Genomic DNA, 23,367 nt, shown 5'->3' with positions numbered 1-23,367 from the left:
AGGATACTGCGCTCCTTGACAAAACCTGTCTGAGTCCCATGTATAAGGCTCTCTAAAAGTGGCTGAATCCTCAAACTCAGAGCCTTGGCAAGAATTTTGTAGGCTGAGTTGAGGATGGTGATGGGGCGCCACTGTCGAATCTCATCCAAGGAGCCACCCTCCTTTGGAATGAGGTAAATCAGGCCCTCACTCATGCTATCCGGCATCACTCCTGTGTGCAGAATGTACTGAAAGGCACTACAAAGATCTGAGCCAAGCAAGTCCCAGTACTCCAAGAAGAAGCTGGGAGTCAGCCCATCCTCACCTGGACAGCTACCACGAGGAAGGGCCCTAAGAGCCGTGTGCAGCTCCTCAAGCTGAAGAGGTATCTCCAGCCTCTGGCGCATCTCCTCAGTCACAAGACAAGGCATCTGCTCCCAAACCTGCTCCCTGCATGCATCCTGTCTCTCTGACTGGGGCTCAACCGACAGTAGCTCACGGTAAAAGTCAGTAGCAACTGCACGCATATCCTCAGGCTCACAAGCAACTGACCCATCGGGTATCCTCAGCTGATTGACCTTGGCATGCGAGTGCCGAGGTCCTACTGTCTCAAAAAAAGCACCTGTCACTCTGTCACCTACCTGAGTCCACTGAGATGCCTGTCGGTGAAAGGCAAACTCATGGCGCCTCTCCTCTGTGCAAGCAAGCTCCTGTCGAGGCTGCTGTAACTGCTCCTCCAACCATGGACTGTCTGGATGCTGCTCCTGCATCCTCTGTAGTGAAGCAATGCCTCGTCTGAGACGTTGCTCCACCTCTCTCGCTGCAGCCCGTCGAGCCAAAGACTCCTGGAGAAAAAAGTGGCTAAGCTGAGCTAGGCCTAAGGCCACTCTGTCTGCCGGTAGAGCCTGGCTGTCCATGCCCTCTGTCCAAAGAGCCTCTACCCTCTCTCTGAGTGCTGTGTCCAACAAGACTCGCTCTGGGATGCGAAGCATCGTGCTCCCACTCCTCTGCTTGTCTGCCACTGTGAGGATCACTGGTGCATGGTCCGAGAAGGATGTCCCTGCCAGGATGCCCACTGATCCCCCCAAGTCACTGAAGTGGTCACTAGTGTAGAAGCGATCTATCCGCGATAGATTCACTCCTCCCACTCTGCGGTCTGATCTAGAGAAGGCAAGACTCTCTGAAGGCCTCACAAAGCCAGAATGCTACCATGTATCCGAGACCCTCAAAGTCATACACAACCTCTCCCAAGCTGTTAACTCGACTCCATGCACAGTAGCATGGCTGCCTCCGATCCTGTCAGAGGGGTCCTCCAACATGTTGAAGTCCCCTCCTACACACCAATGGTCAACCTGTGGCAAAGACTCAACAATCTGTGACCAAAACTCTGCACGAGCACTCGCCACATTGGGCGCATAGATGTTCAGGAAGCCCACAAGGCCACCCTGAACCTGCACAGTAATCCACTGAGCCCTGCCTGGCACAATAATCCCTCTGCCCACAATGGCCTGCTGCAATGAGTCCGCAATAGTCATACATACCCCACCCTGGATGCCTCCAGGTCCAAAAGCAGCTGACCAAAAGGTATCATAACGTCCACGCAAAATCTGACCACATCGCCGAATGCGGCTCTCAGACAAATGGTGCTCCTGAAGCATAAGGAGATCAATCTCTCCTCCCACAAGGCAGCGCTGAAGCTCCTGACGCAATCGGCCCCGCTGTCGCTGAAACTGGGGCCCACCTAATCCTTGCACGTTCCACGAGACGATCCTCATGGGGAGCGAGAGAGAACAGATGCTGCCGCAGCAGCAAGACGGTCTATCTTCGAGGCAGGCTTGGATGGGGAGTAATCCGCATCCGAGCGTCCTCTAGATAGGCGAGCCTGTAGGGAGTGCCTGGCCCAAGCCCAAGCAGAGCGAGCCGTGCGTAAAGCAACCTCCTCTGTCCAGGAGTCCTCATGTATGTATACATAGCAAGGCAAACACTGTGTATCGGCAAAAAAGTACACCGCAATGTGTCTACATCCTGCTGAGTCTGGGGCTGTCACCGCAAACTTGGCCAGTGGCCACAAAGTCTGCAGCAAATCTGTAACTCCAAGTTCTCCCATGTGGTGAGAGAACTCGAGAACCTGTGTATGCAACCATCCCACCACTATGTCGAGGGACCACTCTGTCTCGGTCCTACCACAGAGGGGAAAGGAGAAACTAACTGTTGAGTCCAAGGCCTCTGTCCCCCTAGCGGCGAGGAACAGAGCGTGGACCCTGAAGCAGGCTGCCTCGTGGTCTGTTGCGGAATCGCCGAGAAAGCGAGTGAATCCGTAATCGAAGAAGTCCCAACGGCGTCGGAGGTCAATGCTCGTCAGACCACGAGGGATAGCTGCAAGGGAAGATGTTTGATTCTGCAAAGGGGGCCGCAAGAAGGGCTGGCCCTCTCTCGCTAGGCGACTCGTGGCAAAAGCGCTGCCAAGAGATCTCCTAGCCGCCGGCGAAGGACCAGTCTCCTGAGTCGACTGTGGTACTGAAGCAGGAGGAGGGGGAGAAGGAGCTGGGGGGGGGGGGGGGGGGGCGGAGGAGAAGAGAAGCGGGGCGGGGCGACAGAGACAGGGGGGCGAGGTGAGGAGTGGGGGGGGGCGGGGCGGAGGAGAAGAGAAGCGGGGCGGGGCGACAGAGACAGGGGGGCGAGGTGAGGAGTGGGCGGGAGCAAAGGGCGGGGGAGGGGATGAGGAGGAAGAGGGGAAATCTGAAGGTGGGGGGGCTAGCGAGGGTGAAGCGGAAGAGGAGGCTGGCGTAGGGGGCTCCTCCTGCTCAAGAGGACCAAAGCGGTTCCTCGTGGGAACCCACTGCTGCTGAGTAGGCACCTGAGGGCCACTCTGAGTGCCAGGCTGTCGCTGTGGCGCCTGGCGTCGACGGCCACGGGCTTGCTGTCACCCCCCCTCCGCTGGAGCCCCAGGCTCGGAGGGTGGCTCAGAATCTGTGTGCTGTGTCGCTGGCTGAGGCTACGGCCCAGCCTTGGCAGGCTGGGGCTGAGGCTGAGGTGCAGGTCGAGGCCTCCTCCGTGGACAGGGCTTCGCTAGGTGGCCCATCTGTCTGCAAATGAAGCACTGGTTCGGGAGACCCGAGTACTCCACACTCTGCCTAAACCAACCCCCACTCACCCGAGGCAGAAGGATGACCTTCGGGAGCGTGTGGGTATCTCTGACCAAAACTCGAACTGAAGGGATGCCGGCCGCCTTGGCAGCTACTGATGCTGCCGTACGAGGTGTCTCCAGAACAGTCTCGATGGCGGAGGCAATCCTGGAGAGCAGTGGAAGGTACTCCCTCCGTAAACCCGGAAAGCAGACTGAGATGGGGATGTCTGCCTCCTCTACTAGCACATCCGAAGTCGGGTCAAAACCGTGTCGCCACTGTCGAAAGTGGGCGCGTGATGCTCGGATAGCCAGTGGACTCATAGCTATGACCTTGGAGGCCATCTCGGAAGTCTCGAACTCGATCTGGTAGTACCCCCGTCCGAGGATCTGGACATCCAAAATCTTGCCCACCTCTGCGAGAAGGCGGGCCTGGAGAAGGTCTCGCAGCTCTCCTCTGCTAGGACGGGTGCCGAGAACCTTGCAGATGACAGAAGTCGCCTGCAAGCGATCTACCTCTGCGGCAAGGCTCGCTTGCTCTGTCGGCGAAAGAGCAAGTCGAATGGTGGGCTCAGCAGGGTCGGGTGAGGGGGCTTCAGGCGAGTTCCTCTGTGGCGGAGCTGGAGCCTCCATCTGTGTCTACTGCTGAGTCGAAGAAGCGGACGGAGAAGAACAATCTGCAGCCGAGAACGCCGAACACTTGTCCGAAGAAAAGGTGTTGCAGAGCCAGGCGCAGAAAACCCTTCGGAGATAATGCGGACAAAAAAAGGGGGGGGATGGAGGGAAGGAAAAGGAGGCGAGCACGGGTACAGAAGGCTACCGGGGGGGGGGGGGGGGGGGGCGGGAGAAAACAGCCAAGGAGTGGGGGGGGGGCAGCGGGAGGGCTAGGGGGGGAGGGCGGCGGGCAGCAGGGGGCAGGAGGAGGCGGGCTGGGCAGGGTGGGGGAAAAAGCGCGAAGGCGGGAGGAGGGAGGGGGTGCAGCACGAGGGCGAGGGGGGGGGGGCAGCGCGGGGGTGGCTGAGGGCAGCGCGAGGGCTAGAAGGAGAAGGGGGGTGAGGGGGAGCGATGGCGCAAGGGGAGGGGGGGGGGGGAGCGTGCAGCAGCAACGAGCTCTCTAGAGTTGGGATTTCTCAAACGTTAACAAAATCAACCATTAATAGGCTACTTAAGGACCTCTCTTCTTAAGCAAGAAAAGAGAAACCAAATGCTCTGATACCAATGTAATGGAAATGGCCTATCAACTTTGAGAGTAGCGGAATTAGGAAATTAGGTGAAGCACTTTTAAGAGATTACTTTGTGAGCATAGCGGGTGAACTTAATTGATGGTAGCAACATAAACATGGTACTTAGTTAACTTGGCATGAACAATACTTTTGCAAGAGAGAGAGTTTAGAGAACATAACAATAGTTGAAGACCGAATTCATATGGAGCCGGCCCCCCCTCCAATAGGCATTTGTATTATAGTTTCTCCCATCAAGAGAGACTTGGTACAATACAATCTTTGTGTTCCTTGTGACCTTGGTGATGCAATGAAGATGGAAAGCTTCATGCATCTCAAACATAACATAACATAAACTTGAAGAAAGCATTAACTATCCCAAGCCTCAGTCCCAAGGCCTCAAACACCTTCGAAGGTGGAGAGAGCTAGCGGGGAATGAGGATAGGGAAGAGGAAGAAGAAACATTCCATAGGAGAAAGAATTAGTTCCTCACTTATCATTACTCTTCTCGCTAGCATACATAATATCATAGTAATGGAGATGGAGAAGATGGAAAGCTTAAGCATTGAAGCATGACTCTTGGTTGGATTTGCATTCCATAGCCAAGAGTGTTGGTGTAGGCTTTCAGTCTCACACGCTTGGAGAAGGAGATGGTGTTCCTCAACTTTCACCAAGTGAGAATGGCTTTCCAAATGAGTGTGTGTGTGGAGTATATCCCCCTAGTACCCCCCTTCCTTGCTTTGGGCGAAAATTCTACATGCTACAAGCTCATTGGACCCCCCTCCCCTTAGCCAATCACATGCAGCATGCAGTCAAGCATATGGGTAGTCTTTTGACAAGTGTCCTCCTTACCCCTTAGAGAGAGAGAGATTGAAAATACCTAGATATTTGTTAGATGGAAGTAGAATCGCATTGGACCCCTCTATAGCCCAACCAATAGCATTCAAGCATACCATGTGGTTAAGCTGAGTGAGATTCTGACACGTGTCCCATGTGCTCTTTTAGAATTCCCCTAACTTTGAGGTTTTTATGCATAGGAAGTTTCTGAAGCAGCTTCCTCATTAAGTATGTAGGTTCTCTTTTTGACTCAAGCATCTTACCCCCCATGCATAGGAAGTTTCTCAAGCAACTTCCTGATTAAATGTGACAAGTACCTTAGTCATCAAGCATGACAAGCACCTTAGGTGGAGTTCCCACCTCAAGCACAGCCCTAGCTTGCTTAAGTTTACGTCGGGTTTCCACCTCAAGCACATCCCTAGCTTGCCCAAGTTTAGGTCAGGCTCCCACCTCAAGCATAGCCCTAGCTTGCTTAAGGTTCCCATTTGAAGCACAGCCCTAGCTTGCTGAAGTTTAGATCGGGTTCCCACCTCAAGCTCAGCCCTAGCTTGCTTTAGGTTCCCACCTCAAGCACAGTCCTAGCTTGCTTAAGTTTAGGTCGGGTTCCCACCTCAAGCTCAACCCTAATTTGCTTAAGGTCAAAGGACTTTAACACTAACCATTGGAGGTCTTTAATGAAGCTAACCCTAAGGTCTTTTAAGTTTTATTAGTTTCACATTGCTCTTTGATAGACTACCTCCTTTTGGACCCCTATTGAGATGTAACCATCTCTCCTCTTGGTCCCCTGCTGAGGTAAGTATAGAAGCACTTATTGCACATTGCTCTTTGATAGACCATCTCCTATTGGACCCCTATTGAGATGCAACCATCTCTCCTTTTGATCCCGTGTTGAGACATGTCTAGAAGCACTTGTCTCTATTCTAACTCTTGTTCGCGTTTATTCTCCCACATTAAATGATCAGTTTAATATGAGAAAATCATTTGGTAAAGTTAGATATTATATTTTATGACTTTTTCAAAGAGTACGCGCCAAAAATTGGATGTAAACTCAATGAAACAATCGATTTTGGCAAACCTTAGAGGGGGTACCAATGCTTAATGAACAATCGTGCTACATCTTGTGCGGTGGTACTGTGGCCTTACAAGGAATCAACATGCAAAACTTGTTAAAACGGTCAACAATCGTCAAGTATTGAGTGCTTCTTGAAGGCAAACTAGGAAGGTTAATCACAAAATCCATGGAAATATCTTGAAAAGGTCCATTGGGAATAGGGAGCGGAAGCAAGAGGCCTTGCTGCTTACCCCGAGGAGCTTTTACCTTTTGACAAATAGTGTACTTGTGACATAACGAAACACATGCTTTCGCATTTTAGGCCAATAAAAGAATCTTTCTATTTTTTCAAGAGTGGCGTTCATTCCCCTGTGCCCACCCATGAGAGTCGTGTGCATCGTGCAATATGGTTGTCCTAAGAGAGGGCAACACACATAGAGAGTGACGAAAATGCAACAAACCATTACGGATGAGATAGTTGCTAGGCCCCTGGGAAGCAAGAGCGTACAAGCATTGCTTACCAAACTCGGAATCTGCGTACTGTTTTTTCATGTTGTCGAAAGACACACCTTGAAGAGAAACTGTGGATCTTGACTCAAGAGCCAGAATCCGTCCTTTGCCACTTTAATGTATCTGCAACAAGGTTAGCTTTTCCAGGCACATACTCAATCAAACCTCCAAATTGCTCAAAAAATTGTGACCACCGTGCTTTGCGATCACTCCAATGTGCACTAGGCATAGACTGGAGCCACTTGAGGGCTTGGTGATCTGTGCGACTGTGAACTCACTACCATACAAAAAATGCTTCCAATGCTTAAGAGAGTGAATGACAGAAAAAGTTCTTTATCATAAACTGAATAGTTCTTTTATGTACTATTGAGCTTCTGACTAAGAAATGCAACTGGACGGCCATGCTGCTGAAGCACAACGCCTATGGCGACATTGCTCACATCTGTACATACCTCAAGAGTCAAAGGGGTCATCCCAAGAGGCAAGGATAAGACATAGCGCTTCTGTCACCGCAACCTTGAGAGCTACGAAAACCTAAATGGTTGCCTTGGGCAAATCCACGCGCTGTCGGCGAGTCTTTACTTCTTTCAAAACATCTGTCATGGTGCGGCAATGCGTGCAAACTTCTCTATGTGCGAACTATATGCTTGACATAAACCAAGAAAAGAACGCACATCATATGTAATTTTGGGCAATTCCTAATTACGTACCTGTTCCACCTTCGCGGGATCTAGCTTGACTCCTTCTGCAGAAATGATATAACCCAGATAAGTAACTTCAGTGAGAAAAAACTCGGATTTCTTAGTTTCAATGTACAATTGACACTCATCCAAACGGGTTAATACCCTTTCTACATCCTTTTCATGTTGTTCCCACGATGCAGAAAAAATGAGAATATCATCAAGAAAGATGAACACACATACACCAACCATATCGTCAAAACGGCCTACCATGAGACGGTTAAATGTATTCACGGCACCTGTCAATCCAAAAGGCATAACCACATACTCCCATTGCCCTCGCTCTGTGCGAAAAGCAGTCTTGTAGATGTCGCCTTTGAATACCCTTACCTGATGGTATCCACTTTTGAGGTCGACCTTATTGAAAACCTTTGCCCCATTGAGCCTATCGAGGATATACTCAATGCGAGGGATCGGAAACTTGTTCTTGACGGTCATCTTGTTCAATGCCCTGTAATCAACACACAAACGAGACGAACCATCCTTCTTGTGGGTAAACAAAATAGTAGCAGCAAAAGGACTTACACCAGGACGTATGAATCTTCTGGCTACCAACTCCGTGAGTTGCCGCTCTAACTCTTCTTCGTGAGTCTTGTTCAAACGGTAGGGAGCCTTACAGACTGGCTGTGCCCCCTCTGTGAGTTCAATGCGATGGTCCTCTGGCCGCTCGAGAGGGAGACAGGGTGGAAGATCATCTTGCAAAAAGAGATGCTTAAACTTGGCAAACAAAGCTTAATACCTGTCTGGAGCTTGAATGCTCTGGGTAAGTAGAGAGGCATAGATGAATGCCGCTTGTGCTCCTCTTCGTAATTCACACTTTGCTTGCACATGAGAAATGAGAGGCAAAGAATGTAGACCCTCCTCATCACGAATGATCATGGGAGAGTTACTTTTGGCATTTAGAGTGAGTATTGTCCTCCCAATCAATGAGAGGGTTATGCTCACGAAACCATCTAATGCCCAAAAGCATATCACATCTTGAGAGAGGAGACACGACAAATTTTCTACAGAAGGTAGCCTGTTGAACTGTAAACAACATATCAAGGCACTCTTGCGTAATGAGAGAGTCCATACTGGGAGCGAAGCCCGACACTTCGAGAGATGTCTGACTAACCTCTAGACGGGCTCTCTCTACAAGAGGTACCAATCACATCATGCATACTGGCTGAATCAAACAATATGACAAAACGCTTGTGGGGGAGCAGGAGAGAGAGCCCACTTGCTATCCTATGCAATGAGAGTGAAGGAGAAGAGGAGAGTGGCGCAGAAGAAGCACACGCAGAGAAGAACGTGAGAGAGAGAGAGAGAACGCTCGTTGAAATCTAGGAGAAGTCACGCTATTTTCTTTTGGGCTTTACATTTGAGTATATGAGTAAGTGACTAGGGGGCCATTCACACTTGGGCCCCCTCACTTATAAGTCTTTTAACTTATAAGTCTTTTAACTTATAAGTTAATAAGTACAAGGCACTTAGGCCTTTATTCTCTAACAACCTCCCACCTAAAGGCAATGTACCTTGGGAGATCAAAGAATCAACTAACTATGATACATCAGCTGATCATGCACTTACTCATCCAACACCCATCATCTGTCGGCAATATGCAAACCGCTCTGCTGGAAGACTCTTGGTCAAAAGATCTGCAGGATTGTCATCTGTGTGCACCTTGACAAGTGTAATGCACTTGTCATCAAGCACACTCCTGATAAAATGATACTTCACCTCTATGTGCTTTGTCTTGGCATGAAAAACAGGATTCCTTGCAAGCATAATAGCACTCTGACTATCACAGTGTAGCACAAGAACCGGTGACTTAATGCCAAGCTCTTCTACCAAACGCATGAGCCACAAAGCTTCTTTGCATGCCTCAGTGGCAGCCACATACTCAGCCTCAATGGTAGACAAAGCAACACATTTTTGCAGTCTAGAAATCCAAGAAACTGCACCTCCTGTGAATGTAAACACATATCCAGAGGTAGACTTCCTGCAATTTGGATGTCCAGCAAAATCTGCATCTGTAAAGCCATGCACAGATGTCTCACTCTTCCCAAAACAAATGCACAAGTCTTTAGTGCCTTTCAAGTATCTCAAGATACACTTCACTGCTTCCCAATGCTTTTTGCCAGGATTGCTCATGTACCTGCTTACCACTCCCACCGCAAATGCAATGTCCGGACGTGTAGCAACCATAGCATACATCAAACTGCCAACGGCTGATGCATAAGGAATCTTGGCCATTTCAGCCCGCATATCATCTGTGTTTGGGCAGTCATGTGCAGTCAGTTTTACATATGGAGGCAGCGGAGTACCAAGTGCCTTTCCCCCATCCATATGAAAACGATGTAGCACCTTATTAACATAATCTCGTTGAGATAGATACAGACGCCTGTTGGGTCTATCTCGAGAGATACGCATGCCCAAAATATGATTAGCATCACCAAGATCCTTCATGTCAAAGCGAGTCTTTAAGCTTTGCTGTAATGCATCCAACTCCGTGACATTTTTACCCGCAATAAGCATGTCATCAACATACAAAATCAGCAATAGAAGAGATCCATCACTTGCCGTTTTGATATACAAACAGTGATCAGAAGTACTTCTTTTGTATCCTTGAGACCTCATGAATGTATCAAACTTGTGATACCATGCACGGGGAGACTGTTTCAAACCATACAAGCTCTTCAAGAGTCTACATACTTTCTTCTCTTGCCCCTTTGACACAAAACCTTCTGGCCGCATCATACAGATCATCTCAAGCAAATCGCCATGCAAAAACGCTGTTTTGACATCCATTTGCTTTAACTCCATATCTTCAGAAGCAACCAGGCCTAAAACAAGACGTAATGTGGCAAGCTTTACAACAGGAGAAAAAATCTCATCAAAATCCACACCATGCTTTTGCTTGTACCCTTTAGCAACCAAACGTGCCTTGTACTTAGAAGAAGCATCAGATGTGACCTTGGTCTTGTAAACCCATGTACATGGCAGAGCCTTATGCCCTTTAGGCAAATCAACCAAGTCCCATGTATGGTTTTTCTCCAAACACTGCATTTCCGAAACCATTGCTTTGAACCATTTCTTACTGTCTTCCCGTTGCATAGCCTCTTTATAGCAAGACGGCTCACCACAATCAGTAAGCATGACATAGTCCAAAGACGGTTCATATCTATCGGGGGGCCTTGTCACCCGAGTAGACCTACGCACCCAATGATCCATAACAGGTGGATTTTCAGCCTGTAAACCATCAAAAACAGCAGGCTGTTCAGCCGGTTGCATCGCAACAACGGGCAGTCTAGGAGCATCAACCTGTTCCCCTACCTGTGGTGCATCAATGGCAACTTGTTGGGGCTGATTTTCAGCAACTAATGGCTGATTTTCAGCACCATTTTCAGCATGTAAAGGCTGCTGAACATTGGGCCTTCTTGGCTGTCCATATGTAACATCTTCACGAAAAACAACCCGGCGCACTTCCTCGACCTTTGTGGGCTGTTTGTGCATGCAATCCTCATTGAAGATGACATCATTGCTGCGTATGATTTTCCGTAATGCAGGATCCCATAATCTATACCCCATTTCACCATCCTCACCATATCTTAGGAAAATGCATTTATGAGACTTTGGTTCTAGTTTGGTGCGCAGTTCACTCCGGATGTGAACATAGGCCTCACAACCAAACACTCTTAAATGTGCATATGAGGGTGGCTTGCCAGACCACACCTCCTCAGGCACCTTTCCACCCAAAGCCTTGCTAGGTGAGCGATTAATCAAGTGAATAGCTGTTTGCACAGCTTCTGCCCAAAAACCATGAGGTAATGCAGCATGTGACAGCATACTCCGAACTTTCTCTTGGATAGTCCGGTTCAACCTCTCTGCAACTCTATTCTGAGAGGGATTAAAAGGAGCCGTGAGCTCTCTTTTAATACCTTTAGTAGCACAAAAGTCAATAAATGCTTTTGATACATACTCCCCCCCATTGTCTGAGCGCAAAGACCTAAGCTTCTTGTCAGTTTGATTCTCAACAAACGCAAGAAACTTCTTGAAAGTATCCAAAACATCGCTTTTAGCACGTATTGGATACACCCACACCTTACGTGTAGCATCATCGATAAACGAGACAAAATATTTCTTTCCCCCTAAGGACAACTGTGGCATTTCACATACATCGGAATGCACTAAGTCTAACTTGTCAGACTTCAAAGAAAGAAACCTTTTGTGCGGTGTTTGACTGTGCTTACCATAAATACAGTGCTCACAATGAGAAAAATCAGCATACCTCAAACACGGCAAATAACCACAACGAGACAGAGTTTCCATTCCTCTTTTACTCATGTGTCCCAACCGGCCATGCCACAAAGAAACACTTGGCTGCTCGGTTACGGCGACAACATGGTCACGCACACTAGATACATGCAAAGGATACAAAGTGTCCGATTTACAACCCTTGGCTACAATCCGGGCCCCTTTACAAATTTTCCACTTGCTATCACCAAAAGTGGTGTGATAGCCTGCATCATCTAGCTGCCCTGTACTAATCAAACTCTTCTTGAGTTGTGGCACATGACGCACTTTGTGCAAAACAAAAGTCATACCATCAACAAAGGAAAATTGGACACTGCCAATACCTGCAATGTCACATGCATAGTTATCTCCCAAATAAACAGTGCCTTGCACCTCACCTGAGTACTGTGTAAACCAATCCCTATGAGGTGTTACATGAAAGGAGGCACCTGAATCAAGAATCCAAGTATGCATGTCCACATCAGAACCCATAGCAAGGGTATGTGCATCCACAGAAGAGGCATTGAGTACATCAGTGCTGCTGTCACTGTCACAACTACTAGCAACATTGATTTCCTCAATCAACACAGTGCTCTTCTTGGCATTTCCCTTGTCCTTTGCATCAGTTTCAGCACCCTTGTTCTTCTCTTTCTTCCACTCATAGCATTCCCGTTTATAATACCCTTTCTTTCCACAATGATGACACACAACATCTTTCCTACGAGATTTGCTGCGTGCCCTGTCCTTACTGTCAGATTTCTCCCTCTGTTGAGACCTGCCTCTCAAGTGCAATGCATTAGAAGACCCACCTGTGGTGTTCTTCCTGTTCATCTCTTCCATCAAGAGAGAACTCTCTACATCTGCATACTTAAGTGATGCACTTGAGTTACTAAGAGCTGTCCGGAATACATCCCAACTCTCGGGCAATGTGCATAGCAGAAAAGTAGCTTTGAACTCCTCATCAATCGTGAATTTCAGCTCTGTCAGTTGGCTGAAAATAGAATTGAATTCATTGAGGTGCACTGACATGTGTGTGCCCTCCTTCATGCGGAGATCCATAAGCTTCTTAAGCCAATACACTTTACTGGCAGCACTCTGCTGTGCATACAACTCGTCTAAACGCTTCCACATGCCCCATGCTGTCTGCTCATTCTCTACATTGAAGAGTAAATTGTCAGACACCGAAAGCATGATCGTGGAGCGAGCCAACTCGTCCACTTCTTCCCATTCTTCAACCTCCATATCAACCGGTTTCACACCCTGTAACTTAATAGGTTTCGCCTGTTTCTTCTGCAACATCACATTATAACATTGCTTCTTCCATATAGCAAAGTTATGGGCACCTTCAAGCTTGCGAATGTGCAACAAATTGCCACTTTCACTGCTAGAATCCATTCTGAGTGATTGCAAACACTGAAACCCTGTTTTGCCGACCTAAACACGCCCAAATGTGCGCAATCGGACAAAAAACAGCTTGCTGTTACAGAAAAACAGCGAGCAAATTTCACGCGAAATCACCCCAAAACGGCGTACATTCACTGCCAAACCCTTACCAAAGGTTTCCACAAGGTGTATACATCATTTGCTTGTTGAAATTCCCTGTTTTAGGGGAAAAATCAGACCTGTAAACACCTGTTTTGCTGAATTTTCAGAACCTCGTTGGTGGAAACACCTGTAAGATTGACCTGTGAGACTTGCCCTAATGAAATTGCATCAAATTGACCCCGAAATTGGTCAATTTCAGCAGAAATAGGCTGCTGTTCGCCAGTTTTTGAAACCCTAATTTTGGGGAAACTGTCACCGGAGGTCGATTCTACACGGTGAGAGGATCCCTTCGCGACAGAGTTGATCGAAAACGGTTGAATATCCTTCCCGCAGCGAGCAAGAACAGAATTTTGATCTGTGTTGCGAGAATGGCTCTCTTGGAAACCCTAAAGCTCTGATACCATGTGTGGGGGAGCAGGAGAGAGAGCCCACTTGCTATCCTATGCAATGAGAGTGAAGGAGAAGAGGAGAGTGGCGTAGAAGAAGCACACGCAGAGAAGAACGTGAGAGAGAGAGAGAGAACGCTCGTTGAAATCTGGGAGAAGTCACGCTATTTTCTTTTGGGCTTTACATTTGAGTATATGAGTAAGTGACTAGGGGGCCATTCACACTTGGGCCCCCTCACTTATAAGTCTTTTAACTTATAAGTTAATAAGTACAAGGCACTTAGGCCTTTATTCCCTAACAACGCTGACCCTTCACATGACCATAACATTTAAAGAGAGACTCATCAATGTGTGTCAGAAACATTTGAAGTCTCAGATTGGTTCATTAAAGTGCTTGTGGTAGTTGTTGGTGCTTTGGGTGCCTTAGGTGGGGTTGTCTTAGGACAAGCCGCTTTAATGTGACCCTTGACGTAACATTGATAACAACGACCTTCCTTAGCATAAATGACTTGTTCTTCTGCCGTTATGTATCCTCCTATAATTCCTTTTGCGGCTTTTTCATCCAGGGTTAGCTTAGGTTTAGCAAGTGTTTTAGCTTGACCCTTAGATTCATTTTGAGAGTTCTTTTCCGAAGGATTAAAGGAAGATTGGCTAGAAGAGTTACCATTCTTACTATTCTTACCGTTCTGTGGGTTCTGAGGAGTCTGAGAGGTACTGTGAGAAGACGTTCTCTTTAGGCTTTCCTTTGTTGTGCTTCATCTCTTGGGAGAGAGCAATTGCTACCGCCTTGTTGAGATCCACGGGGTCGAAGACTTCTACATCAAACTTGATATATTCGTCTATCCGATTCTCTGCTTGTGCTACCTGATGAACTACCAACATTTTTGACCGGCTCGGGCTTTGAGTTGAGTACCTGTAGGACCAACTCTTGCATCTGTTGGTCTCCTTGCGCCTCACGCTCTAACTCCAAGGCCGCTCATCTATCTTCTGCCGCTATGCGTTGGGCTTCGCGTGCTTGCTCACGCTCAAGCTCTACAGCTGTCTTTCTTTCTTCGGCTGCCTAGCACGCTTGCTCACGTTCATGCTCCAAGGTTGCCTTTCTTTCTTCGATCGCCAAGCGCACTTGCTCACGCTCACGCTCCAAGGCTGCCTTTCTTTCTTTGGTCGCCAAGCGCGCTTGCTCACGCTCATGCTCTAGGGCTGCCTTTCTTTCTTCGCGCTCGCGATCCAAGGGGGCGCGTTGCGCTTCTTGTTGTAGCATCATGTCCATCATCGTCTTAACCAAAGCCTCCATAGGATTTGGTGCAACCCTTGGCGTAGATGGGGAAGGGGGAGGGTCGAAAAAACCTCCTGGTGGGGAAAATTCTTCTTTGCCGCCTCCATGCTCATCACCTCCACGCAAAGTATCCATTCCGCTTCGGGTGATGACCATACACTGAGATCTTGGGTACTAGTCCACGAGGAACTTGGGTTCTTGAGGTTCTCGAGTTCTTTCTTTAGCTTGCAATCTGTTTTAGAGAAGGCTTTTCTCTTAACCGAGCTCGACTCTTCCCTGCAAGCGCACCCCTTGGCGGCCTTGCGCTCACACGAAGGTTGCTTTTTCCCACCTCACGTCGATTGGCCGGCCGCTAAGTGCACGGTCCGCTCTCAATGAGTGAAAAGAGGACCGAGGGGAGGCCAGACAAGCCCTTCTTTCTTGGGTTACTTGTCACGCTTCACACGATCAGGAATCGACACATCCAAGTGGACTTGGGTTACGTGCGACTGCAACAAGCAAAAAACTTCTTGTGGTTCTTTCCTTGAGTGATACAGAACACTGTCAAAGCTCTGATACCAATGTAAGGTGCAACGGAAGTGAATGTTTACTTTGCTCAAGATGAGTGCTCCGAACTGTGCTCAAGGGTTCCTTTTACTTACGGAAGGAAGAGCCTTCCATTCCTTTAGTGAGAGAGTGCAATGATCACAAACAAAGTGAATGACATTGTGAATGAAGGTGCTGAAACTGAGAGAGAGAGAGAGAGAGAGAGAGAGAGAGAGAGAGAGAGAGAGAGAGAGAGAGAAATACGAGAGAGAGAGAGAGAGGCTGCCTGCGCACGAAACAACTCTGCCCTGCCGCGACCTGATTCTGCCCTGCCTACGCGCGAAACAGCCTCTGCCCTCTGCTGCGCGATTCTGCCCTGCTGCCATGCGCGACCCAGCAGTTGCCTGCCTGCGTGAACCTGCCTTGATTGTGGAAACCCTAAATGTCGCCTGCAGCCTGCGCGTACCTGTTGCTGCCTACGCGAAACCCTAACAGCCCGAAAACTGAGCACTGCGAAACCCTAACTGCCCGAAACCCTAACTGTGCGAAACCCTAACTGTGCTCTACGCGTATCTATCTACTGTCTGCACGACACACACACATAGAGAGAGAGAGAGAGAGAGAGAGAGAGAGAGAGAGAGAGTCCAAGCTTCATTTCGGGTCTTGCTTTTACCGTTTGCCAGTCTCGCCCATTCTTCATGGCGGCTTTGCCGATCTCGAGTGCTACACACGGCGCTCCATCACCACTTGCCTGTCGCGTGGACTACACTGGCGACGTGTTGACACGCATTGACTCCAAAGTACAACACTTGGCTCAGCATGCCTTGGTTGGCCGGATGATTGGACAGTCTCCACCTCGATCTTCTATACGTGATTGGTGTCAGACTGCATTGGGCACTACTCAGGGACGGATCTCGGAGCTTACATTCCTTGGCAGGGGCATCTTCATGGTACGTCTTTCAAATCCCGCCACTGCCTCAGCTCTCCTGGCTCGCTCTCCGATACTCTCTGATCGCAGGATGATATACTTGACTAGGTGGTATCCCGAGTTTTCCACTGAGGAGTTTGACAGTCGACACCTTATTCACAGATTCCCTCTGACGCTCTCCTTCCCGGATATGCCTCTCCATTTTATTGATGAGCATCTCCTTCAGATGATTGCTGCTCATTTTGGCACGGTAGTTCCAGGATCCTGCATCTTCTCATCTGGCCCACCTCGCATTCAGGTCTTGGTGTTTGGGGATACTTCATTACCAGGTACAGTTACTGTGGCTGTGCGCGATCGAGACTACTCTCTCCGAATGGTAGTCACTGGCCGCCCAGGACAGTGCTTACGCTATCACGAGATGGGACACTTGGCGCGAGATTGCCCCACCCTGCCACGCCATCGGCGGCAACAACAGCCGGCTCGTGGCTGCTAGACAGACAGAGCTCACAGAAGAGATTCGTCGCGTACAGAGGCTAGGTCTGAGTTCACTCATCATGCTTCAGTATCTCATTGGATAGCTAAAGCTGATCGAATGAATAAAAACTTCTTCGTTGCGCAGAAAGAGCGCCCTCCTGGCACCACCCTTCGGACTTTGTGCGATGCTCAGGGGACACTACATATGCATCCTGATGTTATTCTTGATATGTCTGCAGATTATTTTGAGACATTGTTCACTGCTGATGTATGCACTACTGAGGTTTTACTTGCCCGTGAGAAGATTTGGCAGCACACTCGACACCGTTGTACAAACACTATGGCAGAGATCTTGTTGGCACCCTTCACACTTGCAGAGCTCCATGTTGCTATAGAGAGTCTTGATCCATCCTCCTGTCCAGGAGAGGATGGCCTCACTAGAGCTTTCTTTTTGACATATTGGGATGTATTGCATATACCATATCCTATGGGTTACTGGTTGGCAGTGATGACATACCTACTTGGGGGATAGCTGATGGTTTCACATGGCTGCAGCCGGGTCAGACATGCATATATTTGGGCTTTCAGGTTGGATTTGATGTTTCCTCACAGCAGTAGTTTGCACCCGTACTACAGTCTATTCGCAGGAAGCTATGCCATTAGTCTTCACGTCATCTGTCGTTGGCTGGCCGTGCATTGGTCGCCAACCAGGTCATTCTGGCTACAGTATGGTATACGGCCTCTTGTTGGATGTTACATTCTGGTGTGATAGCTCAACTCCGCCGACTAGTGCGGAATTTTTTATGGAGTGGCACAAATGGGACTACTTGATACTCGTGCTCGAGTTCGCTGGTCCACGATTATTCGTCCTAGGTCAAAGGGAGGCCTTGGCATTATTGATCCAGAGTTACAGAGCCGCGCCCTTCTTACCAAGCTTATTGTTCGGGGTCTTTTTCCTGGCCAAGAACCTTGGAAGATGCTTCTTCAGGCCGCTCTTTGCATAGTGACTCCACGACTCGGCACTAGAGACGGTCATACTTGGCATATAGGGTATCGTTTTCTCTTTTCGGATGCCCCCTTGTCCACCACCACCCTCTCACCCTTCATCCGATCGCTCCTTCAGATTTGGGTTTCCATGCGACGGGCTATCATACGCTCACCTCCCTCATGTCGTGAGGAGATTGAGCGCCAGCCTCTCATTTGGAATGCTGCAGTTCTTGATTCTTCAGTTAATCCACCCCGTCAGCTTGGAGAGAGGACTCACATTGATTGGGCTGCTTGGGACACTGGCCCTGCTGCCTCTATGCGGTTGTTTCATGAGACACGTATGCTGGATGCAGATTTTGTGGCAGAACATTATTACATTGGTCGCGGGGTGACAGACAGACTGCTTGAGATTGATTCTGCCGTTTCTTCACAGTGGGATGCAGTCATGCGAGGCACGGTTCAGATGCCTCCCCATTGTGGTTGGGAAGGCCTCTTTGCTCAGAGCACTCTCTTATTAGTTCGTTTAGACACCATGCTGTTCACAGTTGATACTGACTACTCTCAGGGGATTCATGCTAGATTGACATATGATGCCACCACTCCACAACTTGTCTCCCCCGACGCTCGATGGGAGGCCATACGAGTAGTTGGCTCACGCGGGAAGCGTCGTTGTGTGACCCTCGTTTCGCTTCCGCTGATGCTGCACTTTGGAGGCTTTGGGTGTGGGAGGGTCGTGCCCTATCTCAGCTTTATTGGGACCCAGGAGAGTGGCATTGGCCTCACTCTGACCCCACCGGTGCACCTGTATCATTCTTTGAGTACACTGTCAGGATTGGAAGGTTAGCATTGATAAGACAGCAACCAGAGCAGCCCACTCGTATGCGTTTCTGGTTACATTCAGGCCTCTCCCATGCCTATCTGCAACAGTTTTGGTCCGCCATCTGGGATTTACATGCGGCTCGTCGTATTTCTTTTTTCATGTGGATGATTGCACATGCGGGACTTCCAGTTGGGACTTGGCTAGCTACTATGGGTCATGATCCGTTATGTACTCGCTGTCCTTTGCGACTACTTGAGTCACTTGCACACTGTCTTTGGTCATGCTCAGCTTCCCATGTAGTGTGGCTTGCAGTTTGCTTTCTACTCAGCAGAGCAGGTGTTCAACATGGATTTCTCACTTGGGGATCTGTCTCATGGTTGATGCCGATGCCCGGCCCGCATCTTTTCTACGAGGGCTCAGACATAGATCCAGCCTTAATGCTTACCTCGACTGGTTATCGGCGAGGGACTTTGGCTATGATACCACAGATTGCTTGGCAGGGGGATTCTCAGACACGTGATGAAGTTTTTTCAGTCATCACTAGTATTACACTATGGAATGTTTGGAGAGCTCGTTGTCTTCACATTCTAAGTGTGGCTCCACAGCTCCTTCAGGATACCCTCACTGCCATTTGGCTGGACATCATTCACACCCTGATTTGGCAGTGGGTTTCTTCCTTAGGTACATCTCGAGCAGCCAAGGCTCGCCGATTTGCCTTCCTTCGGCGTTGGGCTCGATCCCACTCTTCTTCACACTGACAGGTAGCCAGATTACGTGGCATTATGCCCCTCCTCGGTGGTTTCTCCTCCACTCATCACATCGACCACCATGAGATTGTTCTAGTCGAGTAGTCACTATAGGTGGCTCTCCTCCTTACATTCAGCTTGTACACCCCACGTGATAGGCTATTTTGGCATCCGTTGGGGATTATATTGTACTCTGTAATATACAGCCCTGACTTTTTCCAAAAAAAAAAAAAAAGAGAGAGAGAAATACGACACCAGACGGTTGTCAAACCCTCCTCCAAGGGGGCCCCTCTCTATGGTGGGAGAGGTCTATGCTTTTGATTGCACAAATCCACAAATCTGGTACAATGGTCTAGATGCAATGGACTTGTCGATGACAATGATGATGGCGACGAGACGGGCTGAAATCTAAAGACGCTAGGGGCTGAAATCTGCAAATCTGCTAATTGCTGAATTTGACATTGTGTCGGCGAGGACAATGATGCGATGACGATGCGCTGAAAACGCAGGTGCTGAAATCTGCGGACAGCGGGCTGAAACTGAAAACACTGGCTGATCTGACCGTGCGGCGAGGATCTACTGTGGGTAGGTGAGATCTGCGAGGCTAGGGGCGGGATTTGCTGTGACTAAGTGCTGAAAACTGAAAACACTGATGCTAGGGGCTGATCTGACGCCGGGAATCTGCAAAACGCTGATGCTGATTTGCAACCAGAAATGCCAGGGGATCTGTGTAGCAAACGCTGGTTCTGATCTGCAATCTGCAAAACGCCAGGGCTGGGATCTGGAAAACGTTGGCTGATCTGGGAAGTACCAAAACGGCAGGTTGTCTTGTGGCTGGAAACGCCGAGTCTCCTGCCGGTTCTTGGTGAGAAGGTGCACTGCCAGTTACTGGAACTCTGCTGCCTGTTATGCCAAAAAGTGCTAGCGCTAGGTTTCTTTTATAGAACTTAGCAAATTTGCCCTACCCAATTTCCCAACAAAGTCACTTATTAATAATAAGTGAAAATAGATAAAATAGGGAAAATGGGTTCTGTGCACTGAAAAATGCTCATGATGGGTACTGGCTGTCATGCTGATGATCATGTTATGTGCAACCAGAGGATATGCAACTACTCAAGTGCTTGGACCTGCACGGCCTGCGAACAGGCTCACAAAGGTGCCAAAACACTTCCTAAGCTGACCTGAACCCTGGACTTGAAGTAGCTTGTCCACATGCACATAGGGTTAGATGTGCACGTGACAGCTTTGGGCAGGTTTGTGCTCATTTCTTGATTAGAATATCTTTAGCCTTATGTGTATCATGTGGTTTGGTTCAGCATTTTTCCCCACGATCTTGTTGTATATGTTTCAATGTTTTTCCCATATCTCTTGTATATGGACCTATGGTCAATTTTCTGTAATGCGAAGGGTTAAAATCCCCAACTTTTCACACACACACACACACACACACACACACACACACACACACACACAGCATGTGGGGGGATGCTTAGCGCCTTTTTCTTTATCTACTATCAGGCATGCACTGATGACTTTATTGGTCATCATTGTGCATTGCCTTGTCGACGACTACAATATTGTGCATGAGGGAGTTAAATGTCATATTGGCTTGTGAATGGCTACCATGTATATAGCTTGCACCTTTCTGTTTCCTGCATTCATTTGTCACAGGTTCATCTGATCAGCTTTACTGTCTCTTTTCTCTTGTGAAGAAATTTTGGAGTTACAGCAGCGCTTTGAGGAAGATAAAAAGAAGATAGCAGCTTTGCGGGCAGCTCGAAAATTCAGACCATACTAGGGACATCCAGTTCAGGCTTTGAGAGCATGAATTTTTTGGTGGCTAAACTGCAACCGCGGGAGAGTTTTTTTTTTTATAAATCAAAGCTTGGTTTTGCATCTGAAGAGGTATCTATTGTCAATTCCCTTATTCTGTAAACATGAATATTTGGGTCTTTGAACTGTATATCAGATAAACTTTTTTCTTCGTGGTTCTCACCACAATTGTGCACCACCAATCAATCATACAAATTTTAGCATCAGCAGATGTACTAGCTGTTTAGTATTCTAAGCAGGTGAATTTGGGTGAAAATTAACTAATGTTAAAGTAGACAAGAAAGTTGAGGAATTTCTCTATCGGAACAGTTGACATTATCTCTTCAATTCCTCATGCCATGGATATGGAATCTTTGCAGTAACGATTTTTCTTCTTTTATGTACTGCATGGGGAGAGACCTCACATCTTTTGTTTCTTACTTTTGCTTGCTTTTCAAAATTTAGAAAGAATGGGAATAAGGGGAGAGAGAGAGAGAGAGAGAGAGAGAGAGAGAGAGAGCGAGAGCATGTGGGGGAGATGCTTAGTGCCTTGTGGGCCATGATATTTTGAAGAGCTCAATAAATAATACCCACAACAACCCGACTCTACAATAAAGCTTGTGGAGAGAGTATTTCCACAACTTTTTCAATATGGAGTCCAAATGTTTGTATAATATAATATACCTAGATGAATGCAGGATGAGCTCAGATTCACCTTCAAAAGAAAGTGCAAGGTGAAGACTCATGGTAGTCATCGACAAGACTACATAACCATCAACTGCATTTAGGTATTGAAGACTACCTTGTATTTAATTGATAAGGTTAAATATATCTTCTTTGGTGAAATATATATCGTGATACGATAAAAAAGTAAACAAGTTTCAAAGCACTAGTTGGTAATGAATTGATGAGAACTTAATTGCTACACTTGAATATGATTTTAATATGGAGTTAATTTGCATCCTTCAGAAGTTATATCTACAAGTATACTATACTTGGATGCATATTTTTGTATGTTTTCATTTTTTTGTATGGCATGAATTATTTTTTTGTCATAAATGATTGTGGACCCCCCCCCCCCCCCCCCCCTCTAAACACACACACACAAAACTAAAAAGATAAAGCAAAAAGAATTTCCAAATGTTCATTTCTCTTTACTAATCAACGACACCACTGCAATTGTGTGTTCCTTGTTGAAACATTAAGCTTCATTTTAGCACATGCTTCGAAATATATATTATATGAGCTTTGTTGTTATTTGGGTTGGTGCTTATTGACATTATTAATAGTGTTATTTATTCTCATCGTCTAATTTTGATATGCCGACGTTGCTTTTCCATCCCTATCTCGTAGTCGCAATCTGGATGCGATTATTACCCAACCCTACCCCTACCGGACTACAATTGTTCATTAAATAAGCATCAAGGATATGACCCTCAAACGGGTTACAAAATTTGTAGACCACATGATTACCACCTAGGCATAAAGGGCCATAATTCTAGCAAAGCATTGAATGAGGAATAATCTCTATGTAGTGGTGGTGTCATGCTTACCATATTGGTGTGACCAATAACATTGCGTGCGGGTGCCTTGAATCACCCTTGAAACCTATCCTCCTCACCGCACATGCTTTGATGTGCAGTCTCAATGCTAGTCAAGGTCTACCATGTAGTGTGGAGATAGGCATATACACCATTATGAACCGTGCAACTTTGCCTTTTCTTTGAGACGGGTTTGTTATCAAGAGGATCCAGTAAGGTATACTTTGGAGTAGATCTGGGGGGTATTACTTACCTGCCTAGGGTTGCCCAATAAGGAAACCCTCGACTTAATGCTACACCTATTTGGTTGGCATCTATAGCTTTGAGCATATTCGAAGATTTTCCTTCAAAAAAATTACTATCCTTTGGAGGTGGCAGTGTTATCCTTGCTCCTTTACAAATGGAGACTACAATGCATGTGTCGTTATCTTTTTGAACATTTTTGGAAAGTTCCCTTAAAACAAATCCCACCCTTTGGTGGTGACAATGTCGTTCGTGCTCTTTCATAGCTAGAGGCTACAATGCATGTGTATTTTTAATTTAGTACCGTGAATTTGTAACGTCGTAGGAAACTATCCTGAGAGAGAGAGA

The 23,367-nt window shown here is 47.6% G+C and overlaps 1 protein-coding gene across 1 annotated transcript in view; it reads left to right on the top strand.

Annotated features, from left to right (window-relative positions):
• The window catches only part of LOC147458813 (uncharacterized), a 44,467-nt gene extending 23,008 nt beyond the window's left edge, over positions 1–21,459 (top strand). The window contains exon 4 of the mRNA XM_086509698.1: positions 21,136–21,459. Coding sequence (XP_086365824.1) covers positions 21,136–21,221 — 86 coding nt within the window. The 3' untranslated portion in view covers positions 21,222–21,459. The remainder of the gene's footprint in view (positions 1–21,135) is intronic.
• The last annotated feature ends 1,908 nt before the right edge of the window (positions 21,460–23,367 follow it).

Source organism: Adiantum capillus-veneris, chromosome 4 (assembly GCF_014529385.1).
Source record: "Adiantum capillus-veneris isolate H3 chromosome 4, ASM1452938v2, whole genome shotgun sequence".
Taxonomy (NCBI): domain Eukaryota; kingdom Viridiplantae; phylum Streptophyta; class Polypodiopsida; order Polypodiales; family Pteridaceae; genus Adiantum; species Adiantum capillus-veneris.
The sequence above is the reverse complement of the archived record's forward strand: the minus strand, read 5'-3'. Positions and strand labels throughout refer to the sequence as shown.